A 14722-nucleotide genomic window follows, 5' to 3' on the forward strand; every position below is an offset into this window, starting at 1 on the left:
AGGAAAAACATATCACATATGTGAATTGGTATAATACATATTATTATATGATATATAATACAACATATAGCATAAAAATATAATAAGAATTATCTGATGTAAAAGTTAGTGTAATTTGTGTGTGTGTATATATGTATATGTGTGTGTATACACACACACACACACACACAAACCTCAAGTATTCAAGAGAGTGTCTTAAATTCCCAAACTGAGTTCCAAGTATTGTCAACAGGACAGAGCCTGAACTCATTGAATGAGTCACTACCGAGCTACAGTGGCAGAACTTGCTTGAAATATGGTTTCTGGAACTTGTCAAAAATCCTCGATCTGGCTTTCCCCAGGAAGCTGTTCCCAGACAGGTGATTAAGTGGAGCCACACTGCTGGAAACCCACCTGCAGGAGAGTGGCGAGAGGAAGCTGCAGGCCACTGGGCCTTGCTGAGAGATCCTCACTCCAGGCAGTAGACCCAGTGGAGAAACCTGAGGCCTGCAGGAGCCTGTGTCGGTCAAGTCACCCACACCTGGAAGTAGGACTGGAAAAGTCCAGTGCTCTTCAAGGGCCTTTCTGGACCATCATGAGAGCAAGCCAGACAATGACTTTTTTCTTCTAGATCCTTGAACTTAACTTTCATTTGTTATCTCATAAATGTCTAATATCTCCACCGAAGATCATAGCAAATTATATTAAATATCCTTATATAATTATTCATGCTATCTTATTTTATGGGACAAAACAAGATCAATAATTCTCTTAAACACAAGGTATCACACACTTCCAGCAGAACATCTTGAACTTACTACTCACTTATAAATTGGGAAAGTAAAACTGGTTTTCTGGAAAGAATAGGAATATTTCAGATGTATAATCAGTTGCAAAAGATATAAATTTCTTTCTCCAGTAGGAAAAGTAAAACTGAGAGGCACAGGCATCACTGCTTGTTAGCATAAAGTAGCCAAATGTCTGGAATCATGAAGCTGGAACAAAAGAGGGGAGCACCAGAAACTGGATTGGATTCAAAACAGGAGAAATATAAAGAGTTAAATGGAGAAGGGGAGAAAAAATAGACCACAGAATTCACCAGGGCCACAATGGTGATATATATATGGTGCAGAGACCACAAATTGCCAAAAATCCTGTGACAAATTTAGAGAAAATTATCTTTTCCCCCAGCAAGAATAATAGAGTGTAGAGGCATAGGGTTCTTACTGAAGAAGGGGTTAAAAGTGGATATACAGGTTTTTACAAATGCAAAGATGCTTATCACCCATAGTCTTGGACTATCAAAAATGATACATAAAGTACCAGGATGGAAAACAATGAGTGGACAGAAATGAAGTTAAACACCAGGACCAGGATGGCCTGGGTGACTCTGAGGACACTCCAGGGGAGCAGTGGGCACTGTGAATATACTGGACTTGCCTCTTGTGCATGAGAAGGATGCTTACCTTGGAGCCACAGACCCAAACACAGAACAGCAGTGAAGCAGAGCATGGACACATACAGTGGAGTTGCACTAGTGCCAGAAACAACCCCAAACAGTACCCAAAATTGAATCTCTTAGTGATGTTTTTGCTGATATGAGGGCCAGTCACCCTCATGGTGATCACCATGTGTAGAAGCAGAGGCACAAGCCAGTTAGGTGAACAGAGGGATCAACAGACTTGGCAGCTCTATGTTTAAGCTCCATCCACCTGGAGCTGCTGGGGCTGATTACAACTGCTGCAAGCAACTTACGGGGCAGGTGGTGTACAGAGACATCCCTTGGGCAACTTGATAAAGATAGATGGCAAGTTTACATCCAATGCCACCCAAGAAATACTTCCACCCAGACTCTATCACTGTCTGAGAAATTCTTCTTGAGATAATAGTCAAGAAGTTGGTCAAAGTTAGTGCTTTACAGTCAGGTCTTTGGGCATCAAACTCTTTCCACTCAATACAATAAATAATGAAATGCAAGTGAGGAATTGCCAAGATTCCCACTGTAGTCTGGAAGAAGACAACTCCCACTGTTAATTCCCTGAGAATCATTCTCTTATCTGGAAGGGAAGATAAATTTATTAGGGTTCAAAGACCCTGGAGAGAAAAATAAAGTATGTGTTACTTTTATTCAAGTAGCTTAAAACAAATTTTCATCACTTTATTATATTTATAAATCTTTCCCACTGATGAATGTATTCTAAAGCTTTGTTTTTTTTTATATTGATAGATGCTTTGTGTTGAGCTTAGAGGTACATCTCATATGTGTTTAATAAAGTTTAAATGTTTGAGATATTTAAATATCATCAAGTTTTAAAAATTTGCTCCATTAATATGTTTCTTTCATTTATTTAAAGCACTTTGCATCTCTGTGACTAATTTAAAGTCTCCTTAAAAAAGCCTAATTTCACTTAAAAATAATTCAATGTGACATGAACAGTTTGATTATAATACTTGTTTAACATCCTTTCATAAAATATTTTGATAAGATTTGAGGATTGTTTGAAGCTAGGATGTTGAAACAGGGTATTCATCTTTATTAAAGTCAGAAATAACATTACAATTGTTATCAAAACTGTAAATTTTCAAAGGTGTAACTGTGTAGACAATATAATGGGAAATTAAAATATGGCAAAATATTACTAAATAACCTTTATTTTTGAAATCTGTTGTACAATTTGTTAAATTTAATTAGCGGAATCAATTGTATTTAATGTAAAAATTGGACACTTACTAAATATGGGAAATAAATATAAAAATATTGCACTGTAATGTCAGCTTATCAATTCAAAGATATTTTTCAGATTTCAAGGAATTAAAATAAAAATATGGGGAACTCAACAATCAGTATAATTTTTAGAAAAAAATTAAAGATTAAATAAATGAAGAGATGTGCCATATCACTCTATGTGGAATCTTATTATCATAAAGCCAATGTTTTACAAATAAATGAAGTTCAATTAATATCCAAAGGAGCTTAAATAGTTAACCACTGCTTTTGAAATTAACCCAGCTTAGATCTCAAAAATTTGGAAAAGAAATTGGAGAAAATATGTACAAATCATATATTTGATAAAGCATTCATATTCATAGTTTACAAACAACTCCTAATGAAAAAGAAGAGAAAGAAAACCAAATAATCTGATTAAAAATAGTACAGGGTTAAATATATTTTCTTCCAAACACAAATACAAGTGGCCCACAGACCTATGAAAAAATGCTTAAATTACTAATTATTAGATAGATGCAAATTGAAATCACAATGAGGGATTGATGATATAGCTCCATGATGGAGTGTGCTTAGCCAGCACGTGCAAGGTCCTGGTTTTGATCACTAGCACCACAAATTCAAAACTTCATGATGAGTTGTCAACTCTCAATCAGTAGGGTGGATCCTAGCCCAAACAAACAATAATAAATGGATCCTAGCCCAAACAAACAATAAGAAAAAATGCCCCCCACCAAACAGAAAATAGCAGTGCTGTCAAGGATGTGGACAAATTGGATCACTTGTGCCACACAGTGGGAATGTAAATTGATGCAGAAAGGAGGTTCCTGAAACATAGAAAGGAGATTTCTGAACAAAATTATGAGTAGAATTACCATGTGATCCCAGGATTCCACTTTTTGCTATGTATTTAAAAAATTGAAAGTGGAGTCTTGAAGATATTTGTATGCCCATTTTTCCTAGCAGCATTATTCACAAAAGTCAAATGCAATCCAAAGTTTACCAAGAGATGAATGCATAAACGCAAAATGGTATACACATACAATGCAATATTATTTATCCTTAAAGAGGAAAGAAGAGTTTTAGAATATTGTTTTAGTTGTTGATGGATATTATTTATTTATTTACATGTGATGCTGAGAATCAAACCCAGTGCCTCACACATGGTAGGCAAGCACTCTACCACTGAGCCACAACCACAGCCCAAAGGAAAAAACACATGCTACAACCTGGATAACCATCGTTGTGTGAGGAGAAAGAAGCCAGTCCCAAGTACTATATGATTCCATCTGGGTGAGGCATCCAGAGTGTTCAAAATGATAGACACAGAACCTAAAATTATGGCTATTAGAAGCAAAGGGAAAAAACAATGAAAAGTTTTTGAATGGGTATAGAATTTCAGTTTTGCAATGAAAAAAGTTTCTGAAGATTGGTGGCAGACCAATGTGAATACTCTTCATGTTACTGTACTATATAATTTAAAATGGTTAAAATAATCACTGTTTTGGTATTTGTATTCTATCACAATTTCAAAAATTTACTAGGGCATTTTTGTTAATCAGCTTATAGCTATAACGATGATGGTCAAATAGTAATAACAGGCTTCGGCACACAGCTTCATGGTATAGATTTAAGGATCAGAAAAATGAACTTCTATCTATGTCTGTAAAAAAGTTAGAACGGCATTAGACCAAGGTGTTACATGGAATGCTTTTGTGGTTTGAGATCACTCAGCAGTAGCAGTGCCTGCTATGAAACTTTCATGTGAGAGGTGTTGATGCCCTGAACCGTGAAAATGATACCAGGAATGGAGAAAGCCAATCATACTTATATGTGTCTTTTAGACGTGAAGGGGACATAACTCTGCAACCACAAGGGGTATCTGTGGTTTTGAACAGGACAAGTAAATTCAGGTCTTTATGCCAGCCTAACTAAAAGTTTTATATTTACTGAAAAAAGAGTGATAGAATGAGGTCAAATATCTGTGTTGCCTCAAATGGACTGAATTTTCAAGAAAATACCATTGTCCAACACTTTTTAGTGTGCCCCCTCATTTTTTAGGTAGTATAAACTTTGATTCTAGTCTTCATTTCCTTCACGTTTTTTAGTTTCCAAACTGATAACTGCATTATAATTTATCATTTTTGAGAAATTGAATCGATTAATATAGATAATCCACCCAACACTTTCCTATAATCCAGTCACTCAAACTGAATTTAAAGACTCCTCAAAGGCACAGATATTTGTGAGCAGGGGGAATGGAAAGAGAAAATATATGTAAAGACACTTAGGATAAGATGAAATGTACCTGAAATAGAAAAAAAGACATTTAAAAAATAACTTGAATTTTTAAACTGATAAAATGGTCTACTTTTCCTCACTATAATAAAATGGCTGACACAGGTTACTGATGATAAAAAATAGATTTACTTATATTACATTTTTGGAGACTGAAAGTCCAAATAGTATATTGCATGATCTGCAAAAGTGATCCCTTGGATGTCTTGTCTCATGGTATTAATAAAAATGGCAGGAGCCTGTGAGGGAGCAACTAAATGATTACATTTTGAACCAGAAGCAGAAGAGATACCAGTTTTTAACATCCCCTTCTGAGGGCACACGGGCCTCCCATTGGGGTAAGGAGTGACAGTGGTGCCTGCTATGAGACTGTCGTATGAGACCTACTCAACCCCTGGATATTGACAATGATATGAAGAATGAGGCATCCAATCATAATCATGTGTGTTTTTTTACCTCTTAAAATTTCACCTCCAATACCAGCAACCTGAACACCAAGCCTCTAGATACAAGAGACTATAGGGGACTCCAAAACTATTGTGTTACCCTTGAGATATTAAATAATTCAGTACTTTGAATTGCTATTTCCTATATTTAGGAGAGGAGGGACGGGTTTTTTTCCTGTTAAGCAGGTCATCTATTTTTTTTCCTGTATGAACACTACCTCACGAGAAGCATTGTTTGTATTTTATAAAGCATCATGAGATTTAAAGTGTTAGCCTGAATTGAGAGCCTCCCCCAAACGAAGTTATCTACCATTATCTACTAGGGTGCACTTGTAATGTCCATGCTTTTCAATGTAAAGAGACAACGTGAGTTTGCCTGACGGGTGGACCAGCGTATAAAAGAAATATAGCCTGTTATCGCATTACAGAGATCAGGTTTTATAAATATATCAATAACTGCATAGCTCCATCGTTGATGTTTTCACTAACACTATGAGAAAAGAGAGAGGGAATGTATGACATCCAGGACCTCTCATAAGTTCAACTGAGGAACATTTCCTCAGTGTCTTGACATGAGTAAGTCCACACAGAGAAGATTCCAAGTCTAGAAATCACTCTATATGCACCCTCATTCTCCTGTGTCCAGGGTCACACTCTCATTTATAAATATTCTGTGATTAGGTGAGGCCATTGATTAGGGAGATAGTGAGCAAATGCATAGTGTGAAGCAAGAGAGAGTGACCCTGCACACCTAGGGAGGGAGGAGGAGAACAGGGAAGAGAGTGGAAGAAGGGAGCAGTGAGAATACGCGTGATGTTGCACTACAGATAAAATCATCCAGAAAGTATCATGCTTCTGGAAAAGTCAGCTGCTATAATTATAGATGTGGCTTTTAAATATGGACAGAATAAATGAGTAATATTTTATTATAAAAATAATATGTTAAGTAAGCTCTTCCTCAGTCTATGTAAAATGAGAAGCAATTCATCGTAAAATGGGGCAGGGAAAGCTATAAAGAGAGGAACTAAAATCTAGAATTTAAAAACCTAGATTATGAGGCAGATGACAAAATATTAAGTCTTCAATAACATAGGAGGAAACTAGTATAATTACAGACCAGAAATTGAACAATAGAACTCTTTCTAACATAAGGAAAAGGAGAAAGACTTCAAAGGAGAATACTTTAAACAGAATTCTCATACAGGTTTATTTTGTTGAGCAAAAAAAGCCTCAGAGCCCTGATGTCAAAAGAGTTACAGGGGCAGTGTGTGGAAACAGTGGATTCACAGATGGGAGAAAACACCTTCAGAGATAGTTGCTCCCACAGTGCCCTGCTGCTGGGCTCCATGTGCAGTGCTCCTCACACCATCCCAGGCCAGGTGGGCTCTGAGCCTGGCTCTCCCACCCATGTTACTTTCCAGTTACTTACCATCAGTATGACCTGCAGGGGTCCACCGATGGCCAGAGCAGGGGAGGGGCTGTATCTTTAGGATCTGTATATGACCAGGATTCCCCCTTCACCTTTCTTGTGGAAACCTGCATTCATGTCCTAACACTCTTCTTAGCTTCATAGTATATCAAGGATAATAATAGAATATGATCAGCTTATAAAGAACCCCTGGGTTTATATCACAGCACAGGAGAAACATGGCCACATCAATGTTTATAGCAGTTCAATTCACAAATGCTAGACTATGGAACCAACCTAGGTGTCCCTCAATAGATGAATGGATAAAGAAAATGTGGTATATATACTCAATGGAATATTATTCAGCTTTAAAGAAGAGTAAAATTATGGCATTTGCCAGTAAATGGTTGGAGTTGGAAAATAGCATTCTAAGTAAAGTAAGCCAATCCTACAAAACCAAAGGCCAAATGTTTTCTCTAATATGTGAATACTAATTCACAATAAGGTGAGGGGCACTAAGGAAGAATAGTGTTACCTTAGATTAGGTAGAGGAAAGTGATGGGAGGGAAGGAGAGGGGATGTGGGAACAGGAAAAATAATAGAATGAAATAGACATTATTACCTTATGTGTATATGTGACTTCATGACCAAAATGATTCTATAACAAGTACACTCAGAAAAAAGAAATCGGGGCTGGGGTTGTGGCTCAGTGGTAGAGTGCTCGCCCAGCATGCACAAGGCACCAGGTTCCATCCTCAGCACCACATAAATGTAAAATAAAGATATTGTATCCACCTAAAGCTTAAGAATAAATATTTAAAAAAAGAGAAATCATATCCCATCTATGTATATCAAAGTGTATAAATGCATTCTACTGTCATGTATAACTAATTAAAACAAATAAAAATTTTTAAAAAACCTTTACATCAATATTTTTGAGTTTGGTAATTAGATTTCACCTTTCATATTAATTATTTAAGTTTTATAACAAAGTTACATTAGGCTTATAAAATAGTTTCTTTCTCCTCCTCCTCCTTCATACTAGGGTTGAACCCAGGGACCTGTAATCACTAAGCCACACCCCCAGTTCTGTTTAGTTTGAGACAGAGTCTCACTAAGTTGTAATGAATGACTTTGAACTTGTAATCATCCTGCCTCTGCTTCCTAATTGCTGGGATAAAAGGCATGTGCCACCATGCCTGGCCAGTTCTTTCTCTTCTTGAAAATGATTTGAACAATATTTATTATCTTATTGTTTGGTACAATTCAACTCTTCTGTCAGAGTCCATTATTTGACTTTGGAGGTTACTTTGAAATAGAAAACATAAGTAGTTGAGATTTATGATAGATTGTTCAGGAAAAGTCTGAGAGTATAACTTTATTTTGTTTAAAAAATTTGTAGTTATTGATGGACAGCATGCCCTTTAAATTTATTTTAATGCCATGCTAAAGATAAAACCTAGTGTCTCACATGTGCTAGGCAAGCACTTTGACACTGAACCACAGTCCCAGCCCTGAGAGTATAAATTTAGAGATATAAGAAAGATAAGAATTAATCTTTGTGGACTATTCAACTCCAGGGCTGCAAATACCCCAATGTACTGTTTACCCATCCTGAAGGACTTAGAGGACTCAATGGAGAGGTATTAACATTTCATTGATTACTCATCCCTGGATTGTGATGGGAAGGGGTACAGTGGGCGCACTGTACCTGTAATCTAGTGGAATATACAGGATAGATAGTAAGCCCAAACTGCAGGTGGCTTTCTTCAGCTGCTTTTTAGGTACATTCCTTTACTTTACAACAAAGGTCACTCTGTTTATATCCTCTTCTGAGAACTAGAGATAAGAAAAGAGGCAGGTCCTTCTCTCCCATTTCCCTAATTATCATCATTATAAAGACCTTCTTATCTCACTGCAATCTTTTCTAGGCACTGATTTTAACTGAATAGTAGACATTGCATGTTAAAAAGTTCTAGGAGGTTGAGACTATCAGTGCAGTGTCCAAAATAGGAGTAGTTTTGGAGGCTCTGCATAGAGGTAGGTATAGTGTTCCAGGTATCGGGAACTCCAAGGGCAGAGACTGGAGGATGGGAAAGAGCATGACACTTTTGAAAAAGTTAGTCTAGAGGACAGGAGCAAAAGAGTAATACAAGGGCCTGGCAGTGGTGCACAACTATAACCCCAGGGGCTTGCTGATTCAGAAAACTTGCAAGTTCAAAGCCAGCCTCAGCAACTCAGTGAGACCCTAAATGGCTGGGGATGTGGCTCAGTAGTTGAATGCCCTGGATGGTTCAATCCCCAGTACCAAAAACCAAAATAAAACAACCCCAAAATCCAGAGTAATTCAAGGAAGGTGATAGAGACAGCCAGCCATGGCTGATGAAACAGCCTTGCAGAATATGCTGAGGTTGGGGGGTTATTTCCACTCTAAATCTGATCCATGCACCTGGAAGGAACAAAACAGGAGTTCATATGTCAGGGTGGGAAACAGGTCATTAAGAAGGCAGCTGCTACGATCACAAAAGTTGGTTTACAGACGTCTCCACTGAGTGTCACAATAAAAAGTACCATGTGCTATTAAAAAAAGGCAGACTTCACTAAATAAATGAGCCAGATGTCAGACTCTAGGAGTTCTAACGTCACAATAGGGTGAAATCATAGATTTGGGTGCCTTTACGTAGGGTAACTGAAAAAGATTGGCAGGAAAAGATTGCACCTAGCAAGGGATAAAGCTAAGTAAGAATGATTTTACTTGACCAAGGCTATCATGAGCGGAAAACGGTCACATGCTAGAGAGTAAGCCAGAGTCAATTTGCACTTTCATCGCAAGGGACATGACGCTCCTGGCATGTGATCATTATTGAATGTTTCAGTGGATTCGCTCTTCAGACATCAGTATCTTAAAGACAAAAAAGAAGCCACTACCTCAGCGTAAATAGATGGTAACTGCAAAGATAGACCTAATGACACATTAAGCCCTCCTCCTTGCACATACCCATACAAACAGAAATTCCAAAACAGCTTGTTAGTTCGAACTCAGTCCAACCTCCACAGAGGAGCTGCGAACAGGGACTTCCAGGGCTCAGTCCAACCTCTGTAGGGAGCTGTAGGCAGGAAGTTCCGGGACACCGCCCATCCGCCGCAGTGGAGCCCCGGACAGGAAGTTCCGGGACTCAGTCCAACCTCTGTAGGGAGCTGTAGGCAGGAAGTTCCGGGACACCGCCCATCCGCTGCAGTGGAGCCCCGGACAGGAAGTTCCCGGACTTAGTCCAACCTCTGTAGGGAGCTGTAGGCAGGAAGTTCTGGGACTCCACCCATCCGTCGCAGTGGCGCCCTGGACAGGAAGTTCCGGGACTCAGTTCAACCTCTGTAGGGAGCTGTAGGCAGGAAGTTCTGGGACTCCACCCATCCGTCGCAGTGGCGCCCTGGAAGTTCCAGGACTCAGTCCAACCTCTGTAGGGAGCTGTAGGCAGGAAGTTCTGGGACACCGCCCATCTGCCGCAGTGGAGCCCTGGACAGGAAGTTCCGGGACTCAGTTCAACCTCTGTAGGGAGCTGTAGGCAGGAAGTTCCGGGACACCGCCCATCCTCCGCAGTGGAGCCCCGGGACAGGAAGTTCCGGGACTCAGTCCAACCTTTGCTGCAGAGCTTCAGGCAGGAAGTTCCAGGTGGCACCGGTCTGCCTGCGCAGAGCTTGCCTCCAGTAGGGCTCCCTAGACGGAAGATGTTTTTAACCTTATCCTGGGAATTTAGCCTTCAGTCCCATGTGAGAACCCGTGCCAAAAGTTATGTGCAGGAAACTTTGGTGTACTTGGACTCTGGGTAGGACATCTTGACCGATATGTGGAAGTGGGCTAGAGCAGGCCATCGTTTAGTCTATTTGTGATTCTTGTGAATAGTCAGGACCCGTTACTGTGGGCGCTATGTGTCCTGGAGAATGGACAGGCGTGCGTTACACCTACAGGATCCAAGCCTACCAACTGTGCAAGGGGGAAGGAGGAAAGAGCTTTATTTGCCCCTTTATATTACCTGGAGACTCCAATAATTGTACTCAGGATCCAGGTATTAAACCCAAAGCTATCGCCATACTGAGTGTTGGAGAAGACATGGACATTCAGGATTTTTTTTTTTTTTTTTTTTGCTGCTAATGGTGCTGTCATGGATTCAAAAAGAAAAGGAAAAAAAAAAGCTCACAAAATGTTTTTCTTTGCCTTATTTATTAAAGAAATATTTTCCCTTGTGTACCAAGAATCATATGCAAAAATGTCCACAGTAGCAAAACACCTGGAGACAGTCCATGAAAGAGTATGAATAAATGAGTCCCACCCAATAGAGCACTGTACACAGCCCCAGAGTTCTATAGAGGGACCATTAGAGAACCATCACAATTTACACTGCACAATTCCCCCTTCCATGTTTTAGGGCATTCCTGCATGACATCCTCTAGTTAGTCAGTGGGTTTGAGCTCCAATTTCCTAGTGGAAAGCAGCCCATCAGTACATGCCAACAAGTTGATCTATATATGCCCATTCGCCTCAGATCTGCACAGGATTTCTTTTTCTCCGAACTTCCTTTTAAAGCTGGTTCTGGAAATAAATTCCCCTTCCCTCCTTACCGGCCATTCTTGGAAGAAAATAATGGGAAGTAGTTGTCTTTTTTGTCATCTGTTCATAAAATTACCTCCTGCAGCTTTAAGTTATCAGTCATATTCAGTCCTAATTTAGTTATTAACATTTCCAGTAAATTGAAAAAGTCATCTTGCAAGACCTGCCTTCAAATATCCACCTCTGCTCAGGGTGTTTTTAGGTGTCTGTGGTTACAGAAATAGAGTGTGCTGGGATGATGGGGGCGATGGGTAGTGAAAGCCCCTCTGGACCACTGTGAGGTGGTGGTGTTTTGTCCTCCAGGATAGATCTTTTCATGTGGGCACATTTTTTTTTTTTTATTTCTAAGCGGCTAATAGCATGAACATTACAGATTAATTTGTTTACTCAACAGATATTTATTAAACATGAAATATCAGGCACTTTTCTAAGCACTTGGAATACTTTAGTGAACAAAATTGACACATGTGGTGCCCTCTTTAACCTTACATTTTCATGGTGAGAGACAACATAGTCAGGAAGTTACATTGTATGTTCTCAATGGATAAATACTATGGAAATACACATGTATGCAATATATGCATTTAAATTACATAGGGGCAGTAGTTGAGGAAGCTTTTGGTGTGGAAGAGACACTTTTGAGTCTGATTTTCTGGTGAATCCTCAGGTGACGGTGGTATGTAGACGATTGGCGGTAGCTTCTCTGGCACAGGGAGCACGTATAGGGCTTTTCTCCTGTGTGAATTCTCTCATGGGCCCTCAAGTTGGTTTTGTGGCTGAAGGATCTTTCACATATGCTGCATTTGAAAGGCTTCTCCTTTGTGTGAATCATCTGATGCACATGTAGGTCTGACACCTGGAAGAAGCCTTTTTGACACTCAGCACAAACAAATGGCCTCTCATTTCTGTGTCTTCTCTGGTGGGCTAAAAAGTGACAGAGATACCTAAAAATCTTGGGACATTCCTTACATTTGTATGACTTTTGAGCTCCACGGTATTTTTCATGGTGTCCCTCACATGTAGAGTTTCCCTTATTGCTCTGGTGGGCAGGGACAAACTCGGAGGAGGATTGGTCTGAGGTGGGGAGAAACTCTGGTTGCTCCTCCACAGGGACATTTTGGTAAGAAGGTCCCTCCAGGGGCCCTTTCTCAGAATTAGGTGTGACTACCCTTCTGGAGTTGTGTGGGTTCTCACAAGAAGCACCTCCATCTTCTAACCTAAGACAGTTATCTTCCTGGATAATGAGTAGGGAAGGTGTTTGAGTTCCTTGACAATTAATACTGTCATTTACTTGAGTATTTTTCCAGAAATTGTTGCATGCATTTTCTTTATCTTCATTTCCTGTGGAAGTAAAGAAGCCATGAAATGAAGTTGTACTCAAGAAGGGGCACACATAGAATAACGCTCAGGGTGGAGGTCTGCCTGACTCACCTTGTCTTGTCTCCAGGGGAGTATCCTGAGGAGCCTGGAAGGATATCCCTTTATTCTCTCCTGTTGTGTTTTCTGCTGATAGCTGTTTTTTGAGATGAACAATAACTTCTTTTAAGGGCATGTTCTCAGAAAAAAGGGCTTCCTGTCCTTGCATGTGAACACGTACCTGTAAAGAAAGCCATTTCATTTTTATCTGTGAGTCAGTTGTGTAAGGAAAAAACTTTATGGAAAACTTGCCCTCAACAGACTATCACAAGATTTCTCAACTCTGAGTTACCACACCTTGTCTAACCTTATCTCTGATAGTGCTATTTCCATTGTTCACAAGTTGTTATGCTTTATAAGTATCTATGAACATTGAATTTGAAACTATAGAATAATTATGCCTGGGGAAAATGCTGTTTCTGGTGAACTTCTGGCCACAATATTTTCATCAACTGGGCAACACATAACCTTGGTATATGTGTGTCTACTGAAAGCATCTCATTTAATATGCATTCTTGATTAGTTATCACTGATTAATAAAATTATATTTTTTCATGATTAATAATATTATATTGTGGATCCCTAAGGAAATAAAAGCTCCTGTCAAGGTAATTCTTAATCCTTGAGGTCTTTACTCAAATGTTAATTTGTTATAGATTGCCACCACTTCTCACAAACTGAATTTATTAACTTCAATTAATCAATGTGTTTGGCTCATATATATCCTCAGAATAAACAGATACTCATTTTCTGTTAAGTAGAACAGTGAAAATTCTCCTTGGTGAGAAAGAGTGGTTGGGAGAGAGTGTGATCTGATGAAAAATCAGGTCTGCTATGACGTTCTTCTATTTCCAGGCAACTGTACTAGACTGTGCTCTTCCTGACTTTGCTTTGTCTCTCACCAAAGTTCATAACCATCTACTCACTAAGACTGGTGGCTCCATGCAATCATCAGTCAGGTCTTCCATTAATTTCTCCAGGTTTCTTCCACTTGATTCCCATTTCTCTTTCAAAATGGATCTGTCCCTGCAGTTTCCATTAATCATAAACTGCTCCAGGACCAATCGAGAAATAATCTCATCCTTACTATGCTTTTCCGGCTGCAACCATGAGTGAAAAATCCCATGGAGTCTCTGCAGTTCCTTTCTTGAATTTGAGTTACCATTGTCTGGAAGTGAGTTGAGCTGAGAGCTTGAGAATTCAGAGATGATCTCTCCATTCTGGACAGCAGATCCTTGGGTTCGTCTAAATTCTGTATTTTCTAATTCAAAATCATTCTGGGATGTTTTACACTGACATGAGTTTGTGAGATTTGAAGCCATTCTTAGCAAAAGTTCTCAGGCTCAACTTTGGCACTTTAGTCTCTGCTGTCTTGTTTCTCTGAGAATCTGTTTCAGCGATTGGTGGATGCTTAACAGATGTAAGCTAGAAACAGAAGAAACATACAGTTAGTTAAACACAAATGAATAGTGCAAAATTTCAGAGACAGATGCTTTTATGGATGAATTCTATCAGACATTAAAACACTGTAGGAAGAAACTCTACCTATTTTCATCAATGAGGTCATCACTTCTCAGATAACAAAATCTTACAAGTATATTCAAATAATTCAAAGCAAAATATTTCCAAATCAAAATTTTCAAAATGCAAGAAGTTTCAATTAAGCCCCACATGGTGGCCCTGTAGTTCCAGAGACTCAGGAGGCTGAGGCAGGAGGATTGCAAGTTTGAAGCCAGTCTCAGTAACTTAGTGACACTTTGTCTCAAAATAAAAAATAATAAGGGCTGGGAATATGACCTACTCCTAGAGCACCCCTGGGTTCAATCTCCAGTACCCCCAAAAAA

General features: G+C 39.2%; 1 protein-coding gene across 1 annotated transcript; it reads right to left on the minus strand.

The window, feature by feature from the left end:
• Positions 1 to 12051: 12051 nt before the first annotated feature.
• On the minus strand, positions 12052 to 14200 carry Zscan4 (zinc finger and SCAN domain containing 4). The gene is made up of 3 exons (XM_027921213.2): positions 13805 to 14200; positions 12894 to 13059; positions 12052 to 12803 (listed from the first exon to the last, which is right to left on the minus strand). The coding sequence occupies exons 1-3, from the start codon at positions 14198 to 14200 to the stop codon at positions 12052 to 12054; spliced, it is 1314 nt and encodes a 437-aa protein (XP_027777014.2).
• Between the last annotated feature and the right edge of the window lie 522 nt (positions 14201 to 14722).

This window comes from Marmota flaviventris, chromosome 18 (assembly GCF_047511675.1).
Source record: "Marmota flaviventris isolate mMarFla1 chromosome 18, mMarFla1.hap1, whole genome shotgun sequence".
Taxonomy (NCBI): domain Eukaryota; kingdom Metazoa; phylum Chordata; class Mammalia; order Rodentia; family Sciuridae; genus Marmota; species Marmota flaviventris.

What these genes read in the sequence shown, in the direction of transcription:
- Zscan4 (XM_027921213.2), bottom strand. Translation starts at nt 14,200, where the DNA reads ATGGCTTCAAATCTCACAAACTCATGTCAGTGTAAAACATCCCAGAAT. An exon ending in GCATGGAGCCACCAGTCTTA is followed by an intron (nt 13,060 to 13,804) that starts GTGAGTAGATGG and finishes CTTTCTTTACAG; the next exon opens with GTACGTGTTCACATGCAAGG. An exon ending in TCCCCTGGAGACAAGACAAG is followed by an intron (nt 12,804 to 12,893) that starts GTGAGTCAGGCA and finishes TTACTTCCACAG; the next exon opens with GAAATGAAGATAAAGAAAAT.